The sequence below is a fragment of the Saimiri boliviensis genome, chromosome 2 (assembly GCF_048565385.1).
Source record: "Saimiri boliviensis isolate mSaiBol1 chromosome 2, mSaiBol1.pri, whole genome shotgun sequence".
NCBI classification, from domain to species: Eukaryota; Metazoa; Chordata; class Mammalia; order Primates; family Cebidae; genus Saimiri; species Saimiri boliviensis.
This window is the reverse complement of record NC_133450.1, coordinates 90,839,028-90,864,848: the sequence shown is the minus strand read 5'-3', so window position 1 is coordinate 90,864,848 and position 25,821 is coordinate 90,839,028. Positions and strand designations below refer to the sequence as shown.

At 38.7% G+C, this 25,821-nt stretch overlaps 1 protein-coding gene across 6 annotated transcripts in view; it reads left to right on the top strand.

The window, feature by feature from the left end:
* Positions 1-3,375: 3,375 nt before the first annotated feature.
* Positions 3,376-25,821, top strand: part of KIAA0586 (KIAA0586 ortholog) — a 136,085-nt gene continuing 113,639 nt past the window's right edge. For all 6 annotated transcript variants that reach the window (XR_012516292.1, XM_074393882.1, XM_074393883.1 and 3 more), the window contains exons 1-6: positions 3,376-4,121; positions 5,187-5,257; positions 6,748-6,817; positions 8,486-8,555; positions 22,950-23,124; positions 23,896-24,117. Coding sequence is in view for 5 of the 6 variants with exons in the window: in XM_074393882.1 (XP_074249983.1) it covers positions 3,923-4,121; positions 5,187-5,257; positions 6,748-6,817; positions 8,486-8,555; positions 22,950-23,124; positions 23,896-24,117 (807 nt within the window). In the remaining variant the exon portion in view is untranslated. The remainder of the gene's footprint in view (positions 4,122-5,186; positions 5,258-6,747; positions 6,818-8,485; positions 8,556-22,949; positions 23,125-23,895; positions 24,118-25,821) is intronic.

The following is a 25,821-nucleotide window of genomic DNA, read 5'->3' as shown; positions in this document are numbered from 1 at the left end:
TTTTGGAAAAGTAGTTGTCCAAACTGCTTGAATGTCTCCAGTAAGGCCTGATTTCTTACCTGAAAAATGAGGGTGTTATAATATGATTACTTAGTCACCTTCAAGTTCTAATAGTGTTTTCAGTGAAATGTAAACTTCTGTTGGCTATTTTTTTTTTAAGTTTCACCCTTTTTAGTAAATGAAGTTAGTTTCCTCTATTCTGAAGTTACAATTCTTTGGCATATTTGTTACTATTAAAAAAAAATAGTTAATGTCATGCTATCCTTATTTGTCCAAGTATAAGTATACATTATACTTCCCTTATGATTTTCCTAATAATTCTGGGAGGGATGGTTCAGAAATCTTAAGAAACTTACATGAGGTCATTTATACAGATAGAACCTAAAGTGTCTGGACTTCAAAATCTAGTATTTTTCCCCATTGCACTTATAAAATGTCTTATAAGCTATTATAACATATATCATCTACCTAAAAATATTTTCCAAATAGCCCAACATATGTTATAAGCTAAGTGACTGACCAAGCACAGTAGCTCAATACCAGTGCTTTGGGAGGCTGAGGTGGGAGGACTGCTTGAGCCCAAAAGTTCTAGACCAGTTTGGGCAACATGGCAAAACCCCATCTCTACAAAAAAATATAAAAATGAGCCAGCGTGGTAGTGTGCACCTGTAGTCCCAGCTACTCAGAAGGCTGAGGCAAGAGGATCACTTGAGCCCAGAAAGTGGAGGCTGCAGTGAGCCATGATCATGCCACCGTTCTCTTGGCTGTGTGATAGAAAGAGACCCTGTCTCCAAAAAAAAAAAAAAAAGTATAATCTAAGTCATAAAACCTAGCATCACAAACATGGGTGCCAATCTTAGGTGTTTCTTTTTTTTTTTTGAGACAGAGTTTTGCCCTTGTTACCCAGGCTGGAGTGCAATGGCGCGATCTCGGCTCACCGCAACCTCCGCCTCCTGGGCTCAGGCAATTCTCCTGCCTCAGCCTCCTGAGTAGCTGGGATTACAGGCACGCGCCACCATGCCCAGCTAATTTTTTGCACTTTTAGTAGAGACGGGGTTTCACCATGTTGACCAGGATGGTCTCGATCTCTCGACCTTGTGATCCACCCGCCTCGGCCTCCCAAAGTGCTGGGATTACAGGCTTGAGCCACTGCGCCCGGCCTTAGGTGTTTCTTGATGGGATGCAGTAAGACAGCAACACCTGTGTGGTATTCTGGACAAAAGTTTCATATGGCTCTGATCATGAGGCAATAATTAAGAAAATCTATAACACGGAACAATTTGTGAGACAGCCTGGCTGGTCTTTTCAAATAAGCCTGGGCAACAAGGCAAGACCTAGTCTGTACAAAAAAGTGAAAAAAATTAGCCGGCATGGTGGCAAGTGCTTGTAGTCCTAGCTACTCAGGAGGCTGAGACAGGATTGCCTGAGCTCAGAAGTTCAAGGCTGCAGTGAGCTGTGATTACTTCACAACAGAGGCTCTAAAGAAAGGAAATAAAGAGTCATGACAAAGGAGTTCTAAGACCCAAATTAAGTTATTTATTTGCCATTTTAATAATTTGGAGTGCCTACAATCAGACCTTAGTGACCTAAGGTCTGTTTCTTTCACGTAAGTTTCACCTAGAAAGTAAGAGTTAAACTAGGCCGGGCGCGGTGGCTCATGCCTGTAATCCCAGCACTTTGGGAGGCCGAGGCGGGTGGATCACGAAGTCAAGAGATCGAGACCATTCTGGTCAACATGGTGAAACCCCGTCTCTACTAAAAATACAAAAATTAGCTGGGTATGGTGGCGCACGCCTGTAGTCCCAGCTACTCGGGAGGCTGAGGCAGGAGAATTGCTTGAACCCAGGAGGCGGAGGTTGTGGTGAGCGGAGATCATGCCATTGCACTCCAGCCTGGGTAACAAAAGCGAAACTCCGTCTCAAAAAAAAAAAAAAAAAAAAAGAAAGAAAGAAAGTAACAGTTAAACTGTCTCAAAGGTCTCTGGCAGCTCTGACATTGTAGTTCTTTCAATATACTCATAATATACAATAAAATTGTGAACAGGTACCACCTATGAGCCCAATTACGAAGGGAAAATGTAAAGAAAATAAAATGATCATTAATTAGAGAAACTCGGCAAGGTACCAAAAAAAAAAAAAAAAAAAAAAAAAAAAGAGGTTCTTTAACGGTGAGCCCCTAAAGTCAATTTTAAGTCTAGACTCCTATGAAAGTAGACCGCCGAGATGTAAAATAAATAAAATTCGTTAGCTTTAGATAGGATCACATTTTTTTTGCTTTGATTATTCTAAAGCCTCTTGTAAGGTGTAAAGGGAAAGCTCTAATAGCGCGTCCTAGGAAATGAGCAGATCAGGGGAGGGGTGTTACCCCTGGCGTTATGTCTAGAGACGATTTTTACTGAAAGGATCTTCCCCTGGGCAGCTCAAGGTCATGGTGTCAATACCTTATAGTCTAATTTCAGTGTCCCAAAACAAGACCCCGACTCCCCAAAGCCGGGTTGGGGGCGGCTCAGGGCCTAAAGTTCCTACCATCGCCCTGGTGGCACTATCCCCAGGAAGGTCTGAACACGACCGGGGGAAGCGCTGTCCGGCTTCGCCCCCCCCCCCCCCACTTCGCACCCCACTTGCCCCAAGTACATGCGGCGGCCTCCTCCGGAGACCCCGCCACCTTTCTGGAGCGTAACCTGCCACCTCCCGCCAGGGAACCCCGGATTCTCACGGCAGAGAAGACACCATACTTAAGCACAGGCTCTCGCATCCGACATCAGTACAAGACTAGAGGGTGCTGGGGGACGGCTGAGCCTCGGGAAGGAGGGTCGGGTACAGGACCGGCGCCGCGGCCGCCAGATGGGAAAGAACACGTGGGACAGATGATGTCAAGTGACACTTAAACCCTTAGACGCCGATTCGTTATAATGTGAAAAAATCTGGAAGAAAAAGATGGTACCACCAGCCAATTCTAAAATCGCCTAAAGAGTAAACTCTGTGATTGTCTGCTTAGACAACGGTTTGTATTCCTGACTTCCTCTTCAATAACGACCCGAATCTGTCGAAACTCTTTAGAAGCCTAATTTACCTAATCCCACCTCCCTAACGGTCTTCGGAAGCTAAACAGTGTAAACAGTCCCTGATAAACACGAGTAGGATTACAATCGGGAGCTCTTCAAGTCTTGGATGAGACTGTAGCGCGGTCATGTGCGGCAATGTGCGTCCTTAAAATAAATAAATAAATAAATGCAACCCCATTGTGTCCGGAGTTTGTTTCCACCCGGAGAGGGATGGAAGAGCACCAGAGAGCGCTTAGCTTTCCGGTTGGATATTTTGGAGGTGTTTTTTTTTTTTTTTTTTTTTGGCGCGCATGCGTGTTGTGTCTCAAAGGCGGGTTTGGAGGGAAGTGGGTTGTGACCCCCGGGCAACTGAAGCTGTTGTCAGATTACACCGGTGACGGCGCGGGTTTCGGAAGTCCTGGAGACGCGTAGGGGTGAATTTAGCTTTCCGACGATTGCATGGAAGGGGTGTGTAAAGCTGTGGCTGAAGAAAGCTATTACGCTTTTTACGTGGGTCATGCCTCTTCTCAACAAATTTTAATCCCGCCTCCACATCTGGTTTTGCCCTACCGGCTCTGGGGTTGCGGAGTGCACTGTTAGGGGTATTGTTGCTCCTGCGGCCATTCTCCTGTCATCTCCACGTTCACGTTTTGGCGTGTATTAATAGTCTGAGTGGGATTAATGGGTAAACAGGACTTTATAGTCGTTTCTAATTCTGGATTCAATACCAAAATTTAGATTTTCAACTTTGTGGATGTTCTGTTTCGACCTTGTAAAAACAGTTCATTGCAAAGAGGTGAAAATTTTGTTCTGAAATCTTAAGGACACAGAGAAAGTTTTTCCCTCCGTAAGTGTGGAACTAGTTTTGTGACCAACAATATGAAAGGCTCTGAGGTTAGCCTGCAGAAGAAAAAAAGAGTTAAGATGCCAGCAAAGAGACTTCGTGAGGTAGTTTCTCAAAATCATGGAGATCGTTTGGTTTTGCTGAAAGATAATTTGCCCTGTGTTCCTTCGGCATTGTCTGCAAATAAACGTCTTCCTGCTGGAACGGGGACTAGAGTGAATGGAACATCACCTGGTATGTCATTCCACGTAGTTTTTCAATCAGTTTTAGTATATATAGTAAATCTTTAGTTCTTGTTTAAATTCCCAAATGTATAAGTCTAGTTTGTACAGATATTTGAAAACTGACCCTGTTTCCCAGGAAAATGGCCAGGAAGCCTATAAAATGTTTGAATAGATTGAATGAATGAAACTTTAACGTTTCCTATTGTGCTTTTTTTTTTTTTTTTTTTTTTTTTTTTTTTTTTTTTTGAGACGGAGTCTTGCTGTGTCTCCAGCCTGGAGTGCAGCGGCGCGATCTCAGCTCACTGCAACCTCTGCCTCCTGGGTTCAAGCGATTCTCCTGCCCAGGCTCCCAAGTAGCTGGGATTACAGGCGTAGCTACCGCGCCCGGTGTTTTGTTTTTTTTTTTTTCTTTTTTTCTTTAGCATGGACTTTTTGCATATTGTTTTTGTTTATATCCATGATGGATACGCTTAACTTGTATAGTGTGCTTTTTTTTCCCCGAGTAGTGTTTTTTTACCTAATGACTACTTTCTGTGCATAGTGGGAAAAGCAGGACTTCTGCCAATCGATGGCTTCTGTATTCCAATTCACTTAACCTAGCTAGAGCTCAGTGAAAATAAGGATAACCTGTGCTTTATCCACTTTGCTGGTAATTGTGAGGATCAAATTAATGAATATGTGAGCAAAAACAACAAAATGCTTTTATAATGCTGCTTTTTGTGGGATACAGCAGTGACACTCAAATAGTCCTGCTGCTAAATTAGACTTTTAGGTCGTATGCATATTTCTACCCATAGTTTGTCCACATTCAACAGCGTATAGTTATATTTTAAAATGTTTTCTGCTCATCTCACTTTATTGTCAGTACCGAACCTTATTTTCCCAAATATCAACTGTAAAAGCCTTCCTTCAGATATATTTAAATACATTTTCTTAACTTTTTTTGCATGCAAATTGTCTTTCACACATAACATGTGTCATATGGAGTTTATAGTTCTTGAATCATGCCTATACAGTTTGTAAAGCTAAGGATCTGATTTTAAAGTCACTAAAATCTATTCCTTTGTTTTGTTAGGTTCATCAGATTTAACTTCTGCTGGAAATTGTCACCAGTCTCTATTAGAATATCCCATGGTGTCAGAAAGTGTAAGCAAAAGGATTCTTAATTATGCTCACATACAAATTTTCAGTATTGTCAAATAATATATTCTTAAATTATGTTTGATTAGCAACATGCCTTGTTTTTATTTAAATATCACTTACCAAAACAAATGTTTTATATACTACAATTCTGACTTTGAATGGTGTTTGAGACATTAAACAAAAGGCCTTCCCTAGAATAAAAAATACTCATTAGTAAGATAATGGCTGCTGAAAGAGATATGATAACTGAAAAGAAGCTCTCCTACTATTCAGGGAAAAGGTGTTCTTGCCCAGAGACTTAACGTATTCTTCGATAAAAGAAAAGGAATGACTAACAGTACAATTTTTTTTTAGAAGTGAAATGTGCTTATATGTCTTTCTAACACTTATGAGGTCTTTTGGTTTTTTTTAGAAGGAAGATTCTTTAAGAATAACATGAAATTAATATCTTAACTTTATAATGCTAAAAATATTTGATAAATATGTTTTGGTTATGAGATCTCATTAGATTTGGACAGCTAATCATAGTGTTGACTTACATATTGTCAATTTAATAAGTCTGTATAATGAGAGTTTCACAATATACTATTTGAAAATTGAAGCTGGTAAATAATAATTAAATTGAGACTACATGATAATTTTGTCAAAAGCTCACAATAAAATGTATTTATAAGCTGTACTTGGTCCCTAAGTAAATGCCTGGACTTTGGAGTGTTATTTTTGTTGTTGTTGTTTTCTTTTTTATTTTTAAGCAGGCCTTCTTTAATGATATCTAAACTTCTCAAATGTCTGAATACACCGTTATTATAAACGGGTGATCTTCGTGATGTTGTGCCTCCTTCTCTACTCCATTCGACTCACAGTGAGTCAGAATTCCGCATTTCACTGAAGCAACCGAGATGTGAAATGAGTTGCTAGAAGTGGCAAACTGGTTTGAGACCGAATCTCAGTGCCACATTTGCTTGCTGGTTCATTTACTCATTCATTCGCTTGTCTGATAGTGTATTACTCATTCAACAAACATTTTTCTCTTTTTTTGAGAGACTCTTGCTCTGTCACCAGGCGCCAGGCTGGAGTGCAGTGGCGTATGATCTTGGCTCACTGCAACCTCCGCCTCCCGGGTTCAAGCAATTCTCCTGCCTCAGCCTCCTGAGTAGCTGGGACCATAGGCATGCGCCACACCACTCCCAGCTAATTTTTGTATTTTTTAGTAGACACGGGGTTTCACCATGGTCTTGATCTCTTGACCTTGTGATCCGCCTGCCGCAGCCTCCCAATGTGCTGGGATTATAGGCCTGAGCCCCAACGCCTGGCTCAACAAACCTTTGAGTAGCTTTAAGGTACATCAGCATTGCTTGGTCATGGAAATGAAGAATATTAAATATACAGTCTTGCCCTCCCAGAACACAGTACTCACATAGCTAGTAAATGGTTCTGGATAAATAATGAATCATGAAGTTATTTAGCCTATCTCTTCCTTTCATATCCCAAAGAATTTTTCTAAAGATGTTGGAGTTCAAGTGTTGCCTTTGGATAAAATAGAAGAGAACAACAAACAAAAAGGTAAGAGAATAAAATTGATTTTTTTATTGTAATAAAATATACATAACATAAACTTTACCACTTTAGTTATTTTAAAATGTACAGTTCTGTGACAGTAAGTACATTCACATTGGTGTACATTCATCACCTTTCGTATCTAGAGCTTTGTCGTCTTTCCTGACCCTATACCCATGAAACACTAATTGCTCATTTTTCCTCTCCTCAGCCCTGGGCATCCTACTTTTTGTCTCTATGAATTTGACTATCCTAGGTACCTTGTATAAGTAGAATCATATAGTATATGACCTTTGTGACTGACTTATTTCACTTAGCATAATGTCTTCAAGGTTCATCCATGTTGTAGCATGTGTCAGAATTTTCTTCTTAAGGGTAGAATTTATTTTTAAACATTTATTACATAGTCTTACAGTTTTTATTTATTATTTTCATTTAAAATTAGTTTTTCCTCCAAAATTAAGCTATTGCTAGAATCTACAAAATCCAGAATAAGGTTTGTAATGGTGAAGGTTATCTTCTTATTACTAACCTATTGCATAGGTTTAGTATTAGATATGTTTATAAATTCTTTTTTTTTTTTTCTTTAAATGGAGTCTCCCTCTGTTGTCCAGGCTGGAGTGCAGTGGTGTGATCTCCACTCACTGCAATCTTCAGCTCCCAGGTTCAAGCAGTTCTCCTGCCTCAGCCTCCTGAGTAGCTGGCATTACAGGTGCGCACCACCACACCTAGCTAATTTTTGTATTTTTTTGTAGAGATGTTTCACCATCTTGGCCAGGCTGGTCTCAAACTTCTGACCTCAAATGATTCTCCCACCTTGGCCTCCTAAAGTGCTGGGATTACAGGCGTGAGCCACTGTGTCTGACCCCACATGAATTTTAAAATAGTTTTTTCTAATTCTGTGAAAAATGATCTTGGTAATTTGATAGGAACTGTATTGATTTGTAGATGGCTTTGGTCGGTATGGTCAATTTAACGATATTGATTTTTCCAATTCATGAGCATGGAATATTTTCCGTTTGTTTGTGTCATCTGTGATTTTTTTCATCAGTGTTTTGTAGTTCTCCCTGTAGAGATCTTTTACCTTGATTAAATGTATTCCTAGGAATTTTATGTTTTGGGTGTGGCTATTGTAAATGGGATTGAGTTCTTGATTTCATTCTCAGCTAGAATGTCCTTAGTATATAGAAATGCTACTGGTTTTTGTACATTGATTTAGTATCCTGAAACTTAAGTTGTTTATCAGATCTAGGGGTACTTTGGAGGAATCTTTAGGGTTTTCTAGATATAGGACCATGCCGTCAGTGAACAGAGATAACTGGACTTCCTGTTTTACTGTTTGGATGCCTTTTATTTCTTTGTCTGTCATTTGCTTTCACTGGGACTTCTACTACTATGTTGAAGAGTGGTGAGAGTGGACATCCTTGTCTTGTTCTAGTTCTTAGGAGGAATGTGTTCAACTTTTGCCTATTGTATGATGTTGGCTGTGAGTTTGGGGTTATGACCGTTCTATTATTACTTAATCACTTAATTTATTCCTTGTCCTTTTCAATTGTGAAATGCTATGGCTGAATTCCTAAACATTCTTTTAGTTAAAAAAGATTTTTTTGTTACTTACCAAATTTAATAAATATTCAGGAATTTAATATCTATTTTTGTGTCTTGATTGTGCAGAAAATGACATCCTCATTTCTCAGTATACAACGGGACAGAAAGATGCTCTAAGAACAGTTTTAAAGCAAAAGTAAGTTTCATTTACAGAAAATAATTGGATAATTTTTTATGTTTAAAATCAGTTTCATTTGTATTTTGGACATATGAAAAACTTTCTTTTCACTATGATATGTATAAAGCATTCCTCATGGTGCTAGACACATATAAAATACTCAGTAGCAGTTAGCAATTATTATTATGGAAGTGCTATAGTACATTAACTCATTTAACTCAAACACCTATAAAACAGAGTTCATTACTATCCTAATTTTATAGAATCCCCATTTCATTTTCTTTATTTTGAGATGGCATCTTGCTCTGTCGCCATGGAGTGCAATGGCATGATCTTGGCTCACTGCAACCTCTACCTCCTGGGTTCAAGCAATTCTCCTGTCTTAGCCTCCCAAGTAGCTGGGATTACAGGTGCTTGCCATCATGCCTGGCTAATTTTTGTATTTTTCTAGAGATGGGGTTTTACCATGTTGGCCAGGCTGGTCTTGAACTTCTGGCCTCCTTGTCTTGAACTCCTGATATGCTTGCCTCGGCCTTCCAAAGTGTTAGGATTACAGGCGTGAGCCACCGTGCCCAGCCAGAACCCCCATTTTATAGATAAACAAACTGAGGTATTGAGAGATTGATTTCCCCAATGTCATTTAGCAAGTTGTTACTGGACTGGGATTAGAATGTAGGCAGTCTGCCTTTAGAGCCATCTCTTTTAACCATTTCACTATACTGCTTATAGCAGTGCTCAATAGTTCCTTATACATAATACTTGTTATTTATTATCAGAGGACATTTAAACTTTTCTGGTTAGAATCTCAGAAAGAGGTGAGTTTAGCATCTGGATGCAGTGAAGAGAGACCATGGTTGCTCCACCTAAATCCCCCCTTCCAACTTTATCTTAAATACCAATGAAATCTAAAACCAACCCTGACGACAGCACATGAGAAACATGAAGGAAGACTACGTTCGCTAGTCTGGAGGCAATTATTATTATCTTTATCATCAGTGGCGGCAGTCTGAGATTATATTCGTAGGCCAGAGGTATTCTACTCCTGAACCAGAGCACTGTAGAAGTCCCCTTAGGACATAGAAAAAATTTTTACTTACTTTTGAGTTCTCTTTTTATTCAAAAGGACATTTTAAATTACTTCAGTAAATGGAAAATCTGTATTTTTTAGAATTCATTTAAAAATAAATATACAGCCACTGCTTCACTTGACTAGCCTTAAATAAATAAATAAATAAACAAACAAACAAACAAACAAACAGGCCAGGTGTGGTGGCTCACACCTATAATCTCAGCACATTTTGGGAGGCTGAAGTGGGTGGATTGCTTGAGCCCAGGAGTTTGAGACCAGCCTGGGGAACATGGCAAAACCATATCTATACCCAGAAAATATACAAAAATTAGACAGGCATGGTAGTGTACACCTGTAGTCCCAACAACTTAGGAGGCAGGAGGTGGGAGGATTGCTTGAGCCTGGGAGACAGAAGCTGCAGTGAGCTGAGATGGTGCCACTCACACCACTGCACTCCAGCCTGGGCAACAGAGCTAGATCTGTCTCAAATAAATAAATAAATTTAATTTAATAAATATGCAACTATTAAAATACAATATTTTTTCCTTTTCCACCAGCAGTTTTCCATGGTTTACTTATGTTCTGGGAAGCACTGGAGTAACAAAAAATAAATACTACCCTTAAATTGCAAAGGTATGATCTGAGCCAGCCAGAGTTTCACAGCTGGTTTCTTTGGTCCCATCAGGTTTTTACTTTTTATATTTGTTTGCACTAAAATTCCCAGTATGTAATATGACAGTTAGGTGAGGCATTTGGATGGTAAATTATATCAGAAATTTCTAAATATATAAGAAAAAGCACTCGTGAGAGCGTGGTGTAATCTGTCATCTTCTCTATCTGAACTAAAAATTGCAGATTACATCTGACTTTTTTGGATAGAAAGCAATGACCACTTCTATCCAGCAGACCCTTAGTCGATGAAGTAGCTGCTTGTAACCACAATGGGGACTTTATAAACTTGCCTTCCAATTTGGAGTGCAATGGTGTGATCTTGGCTCACTGCAACCTCCACCTCCTCGGTTCAAGCGATTCTCCTGCCTGAGCCTCCCAAGTAACTGGGATTATAGGCATATGCCACTACGCCTGGCCAATTTTGCATTTTTAGTAGAGATGGGGTTTCTCCTTGTTGGTCAGTTTGGTCTCGAACTCTCGACCTCAGGTGATCTGCCCACCTCAGCCTCCCGAAGTTCTGGGAGTACAGGTGTGAGCCACTATGCCTGGCCTCAGGAACAGAATTTTTTAAAAGACAAAACAACTAAGGAGACTCTATGAGAAGGTAATGGCATTGTGGAGAATAATAACTGAATCAAAACTATAAAAATGACTCTCAATGTTGGGTTAAAAGGGAATCTAATTTTGTCTCAAGAGGTATACCTTTTAAATGAAACAGGCTGAAAATAAAAATTCAAAGTATTTTGAGGAGAAAGCAAATAAAAAGAAACAAGAATTAGCAATATCAATATTAGTTGAAATAAAATTCAAGGCATATGTGCTAAATAGACTAAATAGGACCAATTTTTTGGGCAAAGTATACACATTTATTTTTAAGTTAGTTTTAAAAATGTTAAATGTAGATAATAAACATAAAGAGTTTTAAAATCAAATACTATGAAAAACTTATAATGAAAAAACCACCATCTTCTGCCCCACTATTCCCTTAACAACTAGGCCTATTCCCCAGAGGCAGCTGCTTTTAATTCTTTTACCTCTTTCCTCTGAGAGGTGATTTCATAAATCAAAGTAATATATTTACAGTACTAGTTTTGATTTATTAAATGTAAGTCAAGCGCAGTGGCTCATGCCTGTAATTCTCTCTGAGATGCTGAGCCAGGAGGGTTGATTGAGCTCAGGAGTTTATATCCAGCCTGGGCAACATGGTGAGACCCCTTCTCCTTTAAAAAAAAAAAATTCTGTCTATACTGAGTTGTGAAAAAATATGAAAAACAACAACGAATAAATGTAGACTGCTCTTATTCTACTACGATAAGTTTTAGCTGTCTTAAGTTACTTTTTCTGCCTTCTGCTAATTATAGTCACTCTCTATATTGGTTTACATAACAGCCATAAACTTTTTTATTTATTTTTATTTTTTTTTGAGACGGAGTGTCGCTCTTGTTACCCAGGCTGGAGTGCAATGGCGCAATCTCGGCTCACCGCAACCTCCGCCTCCTGGGTTCAGGCAATTCTCCTGCCTCAGCCTCCTGAGTAGCTGGGATTACAGGCACGCACCACCATGCCCACCTAATTTTTTTGTATTTTTAGTGGAGACGGGGTTTCACCATGTTGACCAGGAAGGTCTCAATCTCTTGACCTCGTTCGTGATCCACCGGCCTCGGCCTCCCAAAGTGCTGAGATTACAGGCTTGAGCCACCGTGCCTGGCCAATAGCCATAAACTTAAAAAAAAAAATTTTCTTTTAAAAAGTTTCAATGTTTATAGCAGTAGAGAGGATAATTTGATGAACTCTCATGTTCTCATAGTTTAGCTTCAATTATTAGCATTTTGTTTCATTTGTAACCACCTTGCACACCCAGGAATTACTGTAAAACAAATCCCAGAAGTCATTGCATTTTATCTTTATGTTTTTGTTTGTTTGTTTGTTTTGTTTTGTTTTGTTTTTCTTCTCCTTTCTTTACTTATTTTAATATATGTACTTGAAAGATACTTGTTAAAAAGTATTAGCATACTACTATTGTACTAAAACATATTAATTAACAATTTTTTAATATTATCAAATATTGAGTCAGTATTCAAGTTTCTCTCGTTGTCTCATCATTTTTTTTTTAAATGGTTGATTTTTGTTTTGTTTTGGGATTGGGTTTTGTTTTTGTTTTTGGAGACAGGCTTTCTCTGTCACCCAGAATGGAATGCAGTGGTGTGATTGTGGTTCACTGCAGCCTCAAACTTCAGGCTCAAGAAGTCTTCCTCCCTCAGCTTCCTGAGTAGCTGGGGCTATAGGTATGCACCACCATGCCTGGCTTTTTTTTTTTTTTTTTTTTTTTAATGTTTTATAAAGACAAAGTCTCACTGTGTTGCCCAGGCTGGTCTCAAACTTCTAGGCTCAAGTGATCCACCAGCCTTGTCCTCCCAAAGTACTGGGATTACAGGTGTGAACCACCACCCTGTGGTTAGTTTAATCTTGCATTAGGATATAAGGAAGAGCCACACTTTACATTTGAATGATACATCTCTTACTTTTTTTTTTGAAACAGGGTCTTACTCTCTTGCCCAGGCTGGAGTGCAGTGGTGCCATCTCAGCTCACTGCAACCTCCACCTCCTGGCTTGGAACAATTCTTCTGCTTCAACCTCCCAAGTAGCTGGGATTATAGGCATGTATTACCATCCCTGGCTAATTTTTGTGTTTTTAGTAGAGACGAAGTTTCACCATGTTGGTCAGGCTGATCTTAAACTCCTGACCTCAGGTGATCTGCCCACCTCGGCCTCCCAAAGTGCTGGGATTACAGGTGTGAGCCACCATGCTCACAGCCTTCAGTTTGTTTTAGTCTACAAATTTACCTGTATTTCGTTTTTCCTATAATTTGTTTGTCCTAAGAAATTTTCTACCTTCTGGATTTTGCTGAATGTATCCTTTTGTTGTTTTTTCACATTTCTCTCAGCCTTGAATTTCTGTCAAGTGGCAAGAATGCTTGATAGGTGATGTTGTTTACTTCCTGTGTAACACATCTGGATGCATAGATGTCTGATTATATCTCTTATTGTGAATTTAGGATTGATCTGTTAATATACCACCTTTTTTTAAAATTTTTATTATTATTATTATTTTTAATGAAGACAGGGTTTCACCATGTTGGTCAGGCTGGTCTTGAACTCCCAACCTCAGGTGATCCACCCACCTTGGCCTCCAAAGTGCTTGGATTACAAGCATGAGCCACCATGCCCGGCCTATACCACCTTTTTAAATCAAATTACAGCATATGGAAATTTGAGGTTAAGGAGGCTGAGCAGTTAATTTTAGAAATTTAGCAGGAAAGTAATTTCTTATAAAACCTGAAGGAGGCTGGGCATGGTGGCTCACTAGCACTTTGGGAATCCAAGACAGAAGGATCACTTGAGCCCAAGAGTTTGAGACCAGTCTGGGCAATATAGTGAGACTTCATCTCTACAAAGAAAAATTTTTTTTTTATTAACCAGCATGGTGGTGTGTTTCTATAGTTTCAGGAGTCTGGGAGGCTGAGTGGGAGGATCTCTTGGGCCTTGGAGTTTGAGGCTGCCATGAGCTATGTTCATGTCACTTCTCTCCAGCCTGGGTGACAGAATGAGACATTGTCTCAGTAGAAAAATACACAGACAGACAGACAGACAGACAGACAGACAGACAGATGCTGAATGTTAGGGAAAAAAGCAGGAAAAGCAGAAGAAATCAAGTATACCAGATAAAAGAAAACATAAACACAGTAGAATGTTTTCAACTAGTTCTAGAAGTATGTCAGTGTAATAAGCAAATCCTGGACAAGTCCAGGTCAGAAAACTGGTGAGAGAATGCATGTTAGAAATAAAAAGAGGACATAATAGACTTAGAGAAGGTAAAAGCAAATACTGTGGTAAGCATACTATGTACTTGAATGCGACAAATTAAGAAATCTAGATGAAAGAAATAACTCACCAAAAATAACCATATAACTAAGAAGATTTTAATAGGTTAGCTACTGGGAAGTAAATTGAAAGAAACCTTCAAAGAGCAATCTCCAAAAGCAGTCATGATTTTGTTTGAGTTCCTGAAAAATTTTAAGAACCAGATTATGATCATACTATATATTCTGATCCAAAAAAATGAAAAGAATGCCACTCATGTCATTTTATGATGCTAACCTGGCCCAAGTATCATCATCTAACAATTAGTTCCATCAGAGATATTTTCATCATACTATTGTAATTTTTAAAAAACCCAGTTCTTGAAATAAAATAATCTAATACTATTCTAATAGTTAAAGAAAAATACAATTATATTGATATATTATTATAAATAAGTTATAAGCAAATTATATCTTATCATACATTAAAAGATTAATACACAGTGATTAAGTAGAGTTTAGTCCAGGAATGCAGCAATGTTTCAAAAATGGTAATATCAAATTCTAATGTAACACTTATGCACCAGGTACTGTCCTCTGTACTTCTTAAGTTTTTTTCTTGTTTTTTTTTTTTTTTTTTTTTTTTTTTTATTTTGTTGAGACAGGGTCTCACTCTGTCACCCAGGCTGGAGTTCAGGGGTAGGTTCATGGCTCACTGTAGCCTTGACCTCCCAGGCTGAAGTGATCTTCCCACCTGAGGTGCCCCCAACCCCACCCCATAATAGCTGGGACTACAGGCATGTGCCACCACATCCAGCTTTTTTACTTTTTGTAGATATAGGGTCTCCCTGTATTGCTCAGGCTGGTCTCAAACTCCTGTGCATAAGAAGCCCTCCCACCTCAGCCTTTGAAGGTGCTTGGATTACAGAGATGAGCCCACATACTTGGCTGCACTTCTTACATACTACTCAGTCTTTACAAAGGCGTGTCTAATAATGTTTCGAGCTTACAAATATGGACTAGAAGGGTTGAAGTCATCCAGGCAGTCTGTCACTAGAGACAGTGCTCTTAACCATTGCCCTACTATAATAATTCATGATCTATTAATATATTTATATGATTTGATCAAATAAGAAAATATATGTGATAAGCACTGCAGTCACATTTAATGAAATTTTATGCCAATATGTTTTAAAATTTTTTATTTTTAAAATTGACTAATAATTGTATGTTTGTGGGGTACATAGTGGTATACATACAATATATAGTGATCAGATCATGGCAATTAGCATATCCTTCATCTGAAACATTTATCATTTCTTTGTGTTAGGAACCTTCAATATCCTCCTTTTAGCTATTTGAAACTGTGTAACGCATTATTATTAACTATACTCATCCGACTATAGTCATTCATCCTATCTAGCTGTAACTTATTCCTGACTTAGTCTTCCTAAGTAGCTGATATAGCTATAATTTTGTATCCTTTAACAAATCTCTCCCTATGCCTCCCTTCTATACCCATTTTATACTCAGTCACCACAACACATATACTCACAAGCTTCTTTAAAACTAAGAATAGAAGGCCAGGCGCGGTGGCTTACGCCTGTAATCCCAGCACTTTGGGAGGCCGAGGTGGGTGGATCATGAGGTCAAGAGATTGAGACCATTCTGGTCAACATGGTGAAACCTCGTCTCTACTAAAAATACAAAAATTAGCTGGGCATGGTGGCGTATGCCTGTAGTCCCAGTACTCAGGAGGCTGACGCGGGAGAATTGCTTGAACCCAGGAGGTGGAGGTTGCGGTGAGCTGAGATCGTGCCATTGCACTCCAGCCTGGGTAACAAGAGCGAAACTCCATCTCAAAAAAAAAAAACAAAGAATAGAATGATACGTTCTCTCTCTCTCTCTCTATTTTTTTTTTTTTTTAGACGTAATTTCACTCTTGTCATCAAGGCTGCCAGGCTGGAATGCAATGACATGATCTTGGCTCCCTGAAACCTCTGCCTCCCAGGTTCAAGTGATTCTCCCACCTCAGCCTCCTGAGTGCCAAGATTTCAGGCGCCTGCCACCGTACCCAGCTAATTTTTTGTATTTTTAGTAGAGATGGGGTTTCATCATGTTGGCCAGGCTGGTCTCCAGCTTCTGACCTCAGGTGATCTGCCCACCTCAGTCTTCCAAAGTGCTGGGATTACAGATGTGACCCACTGTGCCCAGCCAGAATGATACTTTCTTACAATGTTTATTGTAAACCTATAGTCAATACCCTCTTTTATGGGAAAATTGGGAACAAGAGAAGATGTCCATTATTTTTCAAATGTAATTTGGAAGCCTTAGCTATAGCAGTTAGGTAAGAAAATGAAATCAGGTTTAGATACTGAAAAAGAGGAGGCAAAATTACAATTTGTAGAAAATATTGTGTTTTCAGAGAATCCAAGAGACCACTAACTCAATTTTTACACTAATGAAAGTTCAGGAAGGTGATCAGATACTCAGCAATATTCAATAATAAAGTGAAATAACAATGACGATAGCAATGTCACTACCAAAAAAAAAAAAAGTTGGGAATACTCATAACCAGAAGTCTATAGAATCTATCTGAAGAAGTATGAAATTTTGCCAAGGGAAATAACCAAAGGCTAAGATAAATTAAGAGACTCAACATGTTCTTGGATGGGAAGACTAAGTACTGTAAAAATATAAGTTTTGTTAATTAACATATGTTTTGGTGTGGTCAGTCTTAAATTTTTTTGTTATTTTGAGAATAAGTGGTAGATGGAAATTGGAAATGCAATTCTAAAACTTACCTGGAAGAATATACAGTTGAGAAAAAGAAATGTGTGTCTGCGTGTGTTGTATAAATATATATTTATACTACTACATATGTGGGTATATGCATATACACAGAGTTAAGAATCCATCCAGATAGAATACAGTCAGTTTGGAATAGCAAGATACATTTGGAAAAGCAAAAACAAAAATAGAATGATGGAGAACTTGCCTTATTTGGTATTATAATGTACTCTAAAACCTTAGAGGAATGAAGAATCTGGCCAGAGTGTCTGGAACAAGGGAAGAACTCCTTTATGTGTGACTGGAGATGTAAGCTAGGGACTAGGTTATGGACTCCTCTAAATGAATTTGGTCTTTAATGTAAGAGAAATGGCAAATCATTTAAAAGTTTTAAAGAATTAGATACATTTCTTAAAATATGTCTAGGCTACTGTGGTAGCCTGCCTGGACTGTAGTCCAGGAAATGAATTATTGGCTATGGAGTTTTCAGGGAGGAATGAATTAGATTGGTCCTGAATACACTGGGAAGTGGTGGTATGGTAGTGAGAATCATGCTCAGTTGGAGAGAAAGACACAAATTTGGAAGATTATTAGAAGAGTGAATTGATAAGAATCATTAATTAGGTATGAGTATAAGGAAGGCACTAAGGATAGATTCCAGATTTTTGGCTTTCACAAATACATGGTCAGTAGTATTATTCATTGAGAAAGGAAATCCTTGGGGGTAACTTTATTCTGGGCGTGGGCAAGGGTTTGAGGTTCCTCTGAGACATGCAGGTAAGAGATGTTCAGTAGAAAATGGGATATGAAGGTGAAGTTCCCAGGCGGTGGCTCATGCTTGTAATCCCAGCACTTTGGGAGGTCAAGCTGGGAGGATGACTTGAACCTAGGAGTTTGAGATTAGCCTGGGCAACCATAGCAAGACCCTATCTCTACAAACAATAAATTAGCTAGGCGGAGTGGTATGTGCTTGTACTCCTCAGTACTTGGGAGGGTGAAGCAGGAGGTTCGCTTGAGCCCAGGAGGTTGAGGCCGCCGTGAGCCATAGTTGTGCTACTGCACTCCAGCCTGGGCGACAGTGAGATCCTGTCAAAAAAAAAAAAAATCAAAAAGTCAAATTCACAAAAGGGATCCAAGCTAGAAATTAAGATGCCAAAGTCATCATTATGTAAATGGCAGTCTAAATCTAAGCTTTGGGAATAGTTGAAGTGATTCAGTGAGATTATGGCAGTGAAAAGAAAGATGGCTAGAGCTGGATAGACTCTGAGAAAATCAAACATTTAAGGAGTATATGGAGAATGCAAGCTAGCTTCTAAATGCTGCTCAGAAAGTTTACCCAGAGATGTAGAGATGTAGCGGGTATGGTGGTAACAAAGCCAAGGGGGATTAGGTTCCAAGTGTGATATGCTGCTCTGAGGTAATGGAAGGTAAGAACTGAAAACTGGACTCTAAGTTGAGCAAGAAGGGTTATTAGTGGCCTCGGTGGGAATATTTGCAGCATAGTACTGGGATAGGCCGTGGATTTAAGAATAAAGAAAAATTGTCTAAAAGAGAAGACGAATGAAATAATTGCTTCTTAATGGGAGGGTTATATGCATTTTTCAATGTTTATATTTCATAGTTCTTTACATTTGCCACATTGAGCATTTATTAATTTAATAATTGGAAAAAATAAAATTTAAAAGCCTATAAAGAAATTTATGTCTAGCCTTATAATATTTCTCTTGTTAAGCAAAGATAAGTCACTTTTAGACTTGAGGCAGAAAGCTTAAAGATAAGGAATTCCTGAATTATGTCTACCCCTCAGTTGGTTAAAGATATATATTGAGTACTTACTACATACCTAACCCTTTGTTAGTTCCTGTTTGATATGAAAGAAGTCCCTCTACCATTTCCTACCCCAGATTGCTTACAGCTTAATTGGGGAGATAATATATATGTATATGGAGGAATTAATGATTAATTTCATTATTATTAAATTGTCCCGTACAGATATTTAAACCCTGGGATGGTTGAGTAGCAAGTCTCCATTGATAGTAAATTTAAAAAAAAGTTAACAAAGGGAGATATCAAGAGGAGGTATTGTAAGAACAGGCTTCCTGAAGAAGGTAACACTTGCATTGCCCCTTAAAGGAGGAGAAGGATGTAGTAAGTTGGATGGAAGAAGGGTGAGCGAGCACAGTGAGGAAAAGCATGGAGTCACTGTGTGCATGGCATGGAATGTGGAGTCAGGGAGGAGAAACTTGTGTGTGGGAAGCCAAACAGGAAATTAGCCAATTCAGTTCTTTATAAGGAATAATTTTTGATTTTTTAATGGTGACTTATGTGTAGGAAGCTTGTAGAAACTGGAAGAATGGACTAGTTAGTATAGGTGATGAAACTTTTCAGTTGAGAGAGAGAAGTGAGGAGGGCAAAGTGCTAATCTGAGAGCAAAAGCCCTGGTGTCATGGGAAGACCTCTGGGAATTGGATCCTAACTCTACCATTAGATAGTTCTGTGATAATGATCAAGTAAATTCTGTAACCTCTCTGGACTGCAATTTCTTCATCTGTAAAATTAGGAAATTTGAATATCCTGTGACCTATGTAGACTACAATTTCTTCATTTATAAAATTAGGAAATTATGATGGAAGACCTATAAAGTTCCCCCAGCTCTGTCTATAATTCTATGACACTCTTAATGCGATTGTGATGAAATAATTGACCAAACCTTATTACTTAATTGGGTAGGTAAGCAAGTAGAGAAGTGAAGATGACTTCAACATTTTGAGACTAAGAGAAAAATACTCTTAGTAGAAATGGGGAAATATCAAAGAGAAGTGAGTTTAAGAGTTCTGTAATACCTTTAAAAATCAAGGGGGGAGTCCAGCAGCTGGAGATGGAACATATTCCTGCCGATTTTACTTAGACTTTCTTAGGGACTCTTCCATTTTGTCAGTGGTTCCTTTCATTGTTTTCTTTGAGACCAAATCTAGAACAAATTAGCTAGCCTTCTTTTTTAATTTTAGTATTTAATTAAATGCCTTATTGAAAATATGTGTCTATTTGCTGGACTTGTTTTTATTTCAGGGTCTTTTTTTTAATTTTTAATTTTTTTAAATCTAGAACAAATTAGCTAGCCTTCTTTTTTAATTTTAGTATTTAATTAAATGCCTTATTGAAAATATGTGTCTATTTGCTGGACTTGTTTTTATTTCAGGGTCTTTTTTTTAATTTTTAATTTTTTTTTTTTGTAGTGACAGGGTTTACCATGTTGCCCAGGCTGGCCTTGAACTCCTGGGCTCAAGCAATCAAGCAGTACTCCTGCCTTGGCCTCCCACAGTGCTAGGATTAGAGTCATGTAGCATCTGGCAAATTCAGCCTTCTTTTTTTTTTGAGACAGTGTCTCACTCTATTGCCCAGGCTGGAGTGCAGTGGCATAATCTTGACTCGCTGCAACCTCTACCTCCCAGGTTCAAGTGATTCTTCTGCTTCAGCTTCCCATATAGCTGGGATTACAGATGCATGCCACCATGCCTGGCTAATTTTTGTACTTTTTGTAGAGACAGGGTTTTACCATGTTGGCCAGGCTGGTATCGAACTTCTGACCTCAGGTGATCAGCCCGCCTTGGCCTCCCAAAAGGCTGGAATTACAGGTGTGAGCCACCACACTTGACCCAGGCTTCTTAATGGTGTATTTTGTGAACATTTTAATAAATGGAGTGTTATTTATTTATTTATTTAGACTGAGTTTTGCTCTTGTTGCCCAGGCTGGAGTGCAGTGGTGCAATCTTGGCTCACTGCAACCTCTGCCTCCTGGGTTCAAGCAATTCTCCTGCCTCAGCCTCCCAAGTAGCTGAGATTACAAGCACCCACCACCACATCTGCCTAATTTTTTGTATTTTTAGCAGACACAGTGTTCACCATGTTGGCCAGGCTAGTCTCAAACTCCTGACCTCAGGCAATCCTCCTGCCTTGGCCTCCCAAAGTGCTGGGATTATAGGCGTGAGCCACTGTGCCCGGCCTGCTTGAGTGACATTTATTAAGTAAATCTAAATGAGCTAGAATTAAGAAATTGTTTTTCAGCAGTTTTAACAATCCCTCTTCGACATTATGCTAAGTGAAGTTAGCCAGGCACAGAAAGATGAATATCATTTATTCTCATTTACATGTGGAATCTGAAAAAGTCAGACTTATAGAAGCAGAAAGTAGACTCGTGGTTGCCAGGGGCTAGGGTGGGTAGGAAGTGGGAGATACAGGTCAAAAGGTACAATTTCTCTTAGACAGGATGAATAAATCTAGGGATTTATTGTACAGCATGTAACTATGGTTAATAATGAATTCTATGCTTGTAAATTGCTAAGACAGTAGATCTTAAATGTTCTCATCACATAAAAAGATGAGGGGATGGTATGCTAATAGCTTAACTGTAATCATTTTACAATGTCTACATATATTAAAATATCACATTGTACATTGTAAATATATACAATTATTTTCAATTATACCTCAGTAAAGCAGGAGGAAAAAAAAGCCACAAAGTGTACATCAATAGTGCTATAATTTTTTTTTTTTTTTTTTTTTTGAGATTGTGTCTCACTCTGTCTCACAGGCTGGAGTGCAGTGGTGCATTCACGACTCACTGTAGTCTCTACCTCCTCAGGCTCATGAGATCCTCCTGTCTCGGTCTCCTGAGTAACTGGGACTACAAGTGTGTGCCACCATGCCTGGATAATTTTATTACTTGTAGAGTCAGGATTTTGTCATGTTGCCCAAGCTGATCTCGAACTCCTGGCCTTAAGCTGTCCGCCCACTTTGGCCTCCCAAAGTGCTGGGATAACAGGTGTGAGCCACTGCACCTGGCCAATAATGTTATAATTCTTAAATCAAGTATTTGGAGAATAAAATTATCAAGAATTTAAAAACAACAGCAGCTTGTCTGAGGTAATAAGTTATCTCAATTGATTGCTCACAGTCAGTTACAGACCAGACTTTTTTTTTTTTATAACTCTGTTGGAGATGGAGTCTTGCTGTGTCACCCAGGCTGGAGTGCAGTGGTGCAATCTAGGCTCACTGCAACCTCCGCTGCCCAGGTTTAAGTGATTCTCCTGCCTCAGCCTCCCAAGTAGCTGGGATTACAGGCATGCACCACCATGCCCAGTGAATTTTTTTGTATTTTAGTAGAGAGGGGGTTTTACCATGTTGCCCAAGGTAGTCTCAAACTCCTGAGCTCCAGCAGTCCACCTGTCTTGGCCTCCCAAAGTGCTGATCCCCACCTGGCCCAGACCAAACTTACTCTGCTCTTTCTCCCCTTGTCACTACTATACTTGACTAATCTTTAACAAAATAATAAAAGAAGAAAGGAAACAACAGTGTTTCTTGAGTTGTCTGCCTTTAGGAGTAAAGCTTAGTACTTGAATTCTTAGAGCTTTTTCTGAGTGTTCTTTGTTGTTGTTGTTTGTTTGTTTGTTTTTTTGAGATGGAGTCTTGCTCTGTCGCCCAGGCTAGAGTGCAGTGGTGTGATTCGGCTCACTGAAACCTCTGCCTCCCAGGTTCAAGTGATTCTCCCACCTCAGCCTCCTAAGTAGCTGGGACTACAGGCGCATACCACCATGCTCTGCTAATTTTTGTATTTTTAGTAGAGAGGAGGTTTCACCATGTTGGCCAAGATGGTCTCGATCTCCTAACCTCGTGATCCACCTGCCTTGGCATCCCAAAGTGCTGGGATTACAGGGGTGAGCCACTGAGTGTTTTAAATTTGTACTTCTTGATAATATGTCTTTTAAATTGTTCCATACCTTTTTCATGTGTGTAATTTTTATTTTCCAAAATAATATTGCTATCTTCAAGGAATTATCTTATTTCTTTAGCCCTTAGCGACCTGGACCTTAGTAAATATTATTAACCAAATGACCTTGTTTAATAGGTGATTTAATTTAAAAAATCAAAATGACCTTTAGCAGATTACCATTTCTAACTATTTCTTGAAAAGATTCAATGTGTAGTTTACTGAATACATTTTTATTGCTTTTTTACTTCTAGAGCTCAAAGCATGCCTGTTTTTAAGGAAGTAAAGGTACATCTATTAGAAGATGCAGGCATAGAGAAGGATGCTGTTACTCAGGAAACTAGAATTTCGCCCAGTGGAATTGATTCAGCTACAACCGTGGCTGCAGCAACTGCTGCTGCCATTGCAACCGCAGCTCCATTGATAAAGGTATATTTTTCTTCCCAGATATTCATAACTACTTTGTGAATATAGAAGTACTTATTAAGCACTGATTCTATAAATGGTTGTGTCCAATTATAGACTAGAAACATTGTAATTGCTCTCAATTTGAAAGAATTTTCCCATTTGTGATTGTCTACTACTTCCAGGAACTGTGAAAATTACCTTCTAATACTGTGATGGCACTAGCAAATTCAGAACTTTCCCAGTTTTACCACTTAGAGTCCTACCTCCTGGGAAACATTTTGGTCCTGGGCAACCTGGATAATTAGTTATTCTTATTTGTGAGCTAGAGGAACCTTAGAGATAATCTATGCCTTGGCTGTCACTTTCTAAATGGGGAAACAGAGAGACAGGTCAGAGTAGGTACGTGAGTTTGGAACGAGAAAGTGGCAGAGCCAAAACTAGAACTCAAGGCTGCTGACCTAACTCAGCCTTGCATTAGTAAAGTATCAAAAACTACTTTGCTTTACAGTAGTTTTCTTCTTTTTAATTTCCACTTAAGTATCTTTTAGGTACCATAAAATTCTGTGTGGCAGATTTGGTATAATTTTTGTTTTTGAGAGGAAACATTTACCTAAGGATAGTTGTCTTCTGCCTTTCATTTCTGTGACTCTAAAAATAAAGGCATTAAATCATTAGACATTTAGTGGGTAAAGGCTCAAATTTGATCACTTCTCTGATTTAAATAACATTTCTAGTAATTAGACATGTTTTTGGTATCCTATAATGTGAATTTAAAAAATATTTTTATTTTAGGTACAGAGTGATTTGGAAGCAAAAGTCAATTCTGTTACAGAATTACTTAGTAAGTTACAGGAGACTGATAAACACCTACAACGTGTTACAGAGCAGCAAACAAGCATTCAGAGTAAACAAGAGAAACTACACTGTCATGATCATGAAAAGCAAATGAACGTGTTCATGGAGCAGCACATAAGAAATCTTGAAAAATTACAACAACAACAAATAGATATTCAGGTATCCATAATAAAGCCAGTACAGATTCCTTAATCTTTTATCACTTGGATCTCTCAGCTAATATTCATTGATAATTGCAGTAGCTCATTAGATTGTAACAGTTTTAATTCTTAAATCATGATTTGCTTGTCTTTGTTCTCCTCTAATGTGGATAACTCTGCATGTTATATCTCAAATGTCACTAGTTCTGTGAGACCTCTCCCTCTATTTGGCTTTTCCTCCTTTTAAACTATTTTTGTTCATATCATTTTTATTTTTATTAATTTATTTTTTGAAATGGAATCTTGCTATGGTTGCTCAGGCTGAAGTACAGTGTTGCAATCTCCACTCACTATAACCTTCACCTCTCAAGAGATTCTCCTGCCTCAGCCTCCCATGTAGCTGAGATTACAGGCACACACCGCCATGCCCAGCTAATTTTTGTATTTTTAGTAGAAACGGGGTTTTAGCATGTTGGACAGGCTGGTCTCGAACTTGTGACCTCAAGTGATCTGCCTTCCTTGGCCTCCCAAAGTGCTAGGGTTACATGCATGAGCTGCCATGCCTGGCCACATTTTTAAATGCATATATCTTATTGCAGCTATGTGTTTATATCAGCAGTTTTTAGTCTGGGAATGTGCGCTAGAATTACTTGCAAAACTTTATAAAAATATTCATGCTTTTCGTGTTTGGCATCTTGGTAGGCCAAGCTAAGACGATAGATTGAGGCCAAGAGTTCAAGACCAGCCTGATCAATGTAGTAAGACCTCATCTCTAAAAAAAAACCTGGCCTGGTGGCATGTGCCTATAGTCCCAGGGAGACTGGAGGAGACCTTTAGTCCAGGAATTTGCAGTTACAGTCAACTATGATAATGCAATTGTGCTTCATCCTGGATGACAGAGTAAGACTCTATCTTCAAAAAAAAAATTATACATACACACACTTGCTGAGGCCTTTCAGAGATTTTGAACCAGCATTTCTGAGGTAGTGCCTGGCAATCATTGAAAGCCTCATAATGATTCTGATGCACACCCTTGGATAAGAACTACCTGGTATACATAATTTGCTTTTGCATTTAATTAATTAAAAGAAGGAACATTTTTAATGCCATTTGAGAATGAGGCACTGGGGCTATTATAAAAAGTGTTATTCTCACAAGAAGCTGATAGCATACTTTCTTATTTATTTTGGACTTTTTTTTTTTTTTTTTTTTTTTTTTTTAGATAGAGTCTCTCTGTGTCGCGCAGGCTGGAGTGCAGTGGTGTGATTTCGGCTCACTGCAACCTCCACCTCCCAGGTTCAAGTAATTTTCATGCCTCAACTTACCAAGTAGCTGGGATTATAGGCTTGCACCACCATGCCCAGCTAATTTTTATATTTTCAGTAGAGACAAGTTTTCACCATGTTGGTGAGACCAGTCTTGAACTCGGCCTCAAGTGATCCATCCACCTTGGCCTCCCAAAGTGCTAGAATTACAGACGTGGGCCACTGTACCCCACCTATTTTGGAATTTCTAAGTCCTAGAACACTACTTAGCACTCAGTAAACTTTTATTTTTTATTTTTTTTGGAGTGAGTGAATGATCAGCCTTGTAAATGTGTTGGTTTTAATTTACTTTTTTTCTGATTAATGTGAAATTTATTTCTTTATATTTTTGAAATGGAGTTTTGCTCTTGTCACCCAGGCTGGAGTAGGTGACAAGATGATGTGATCTTGGCTTACTG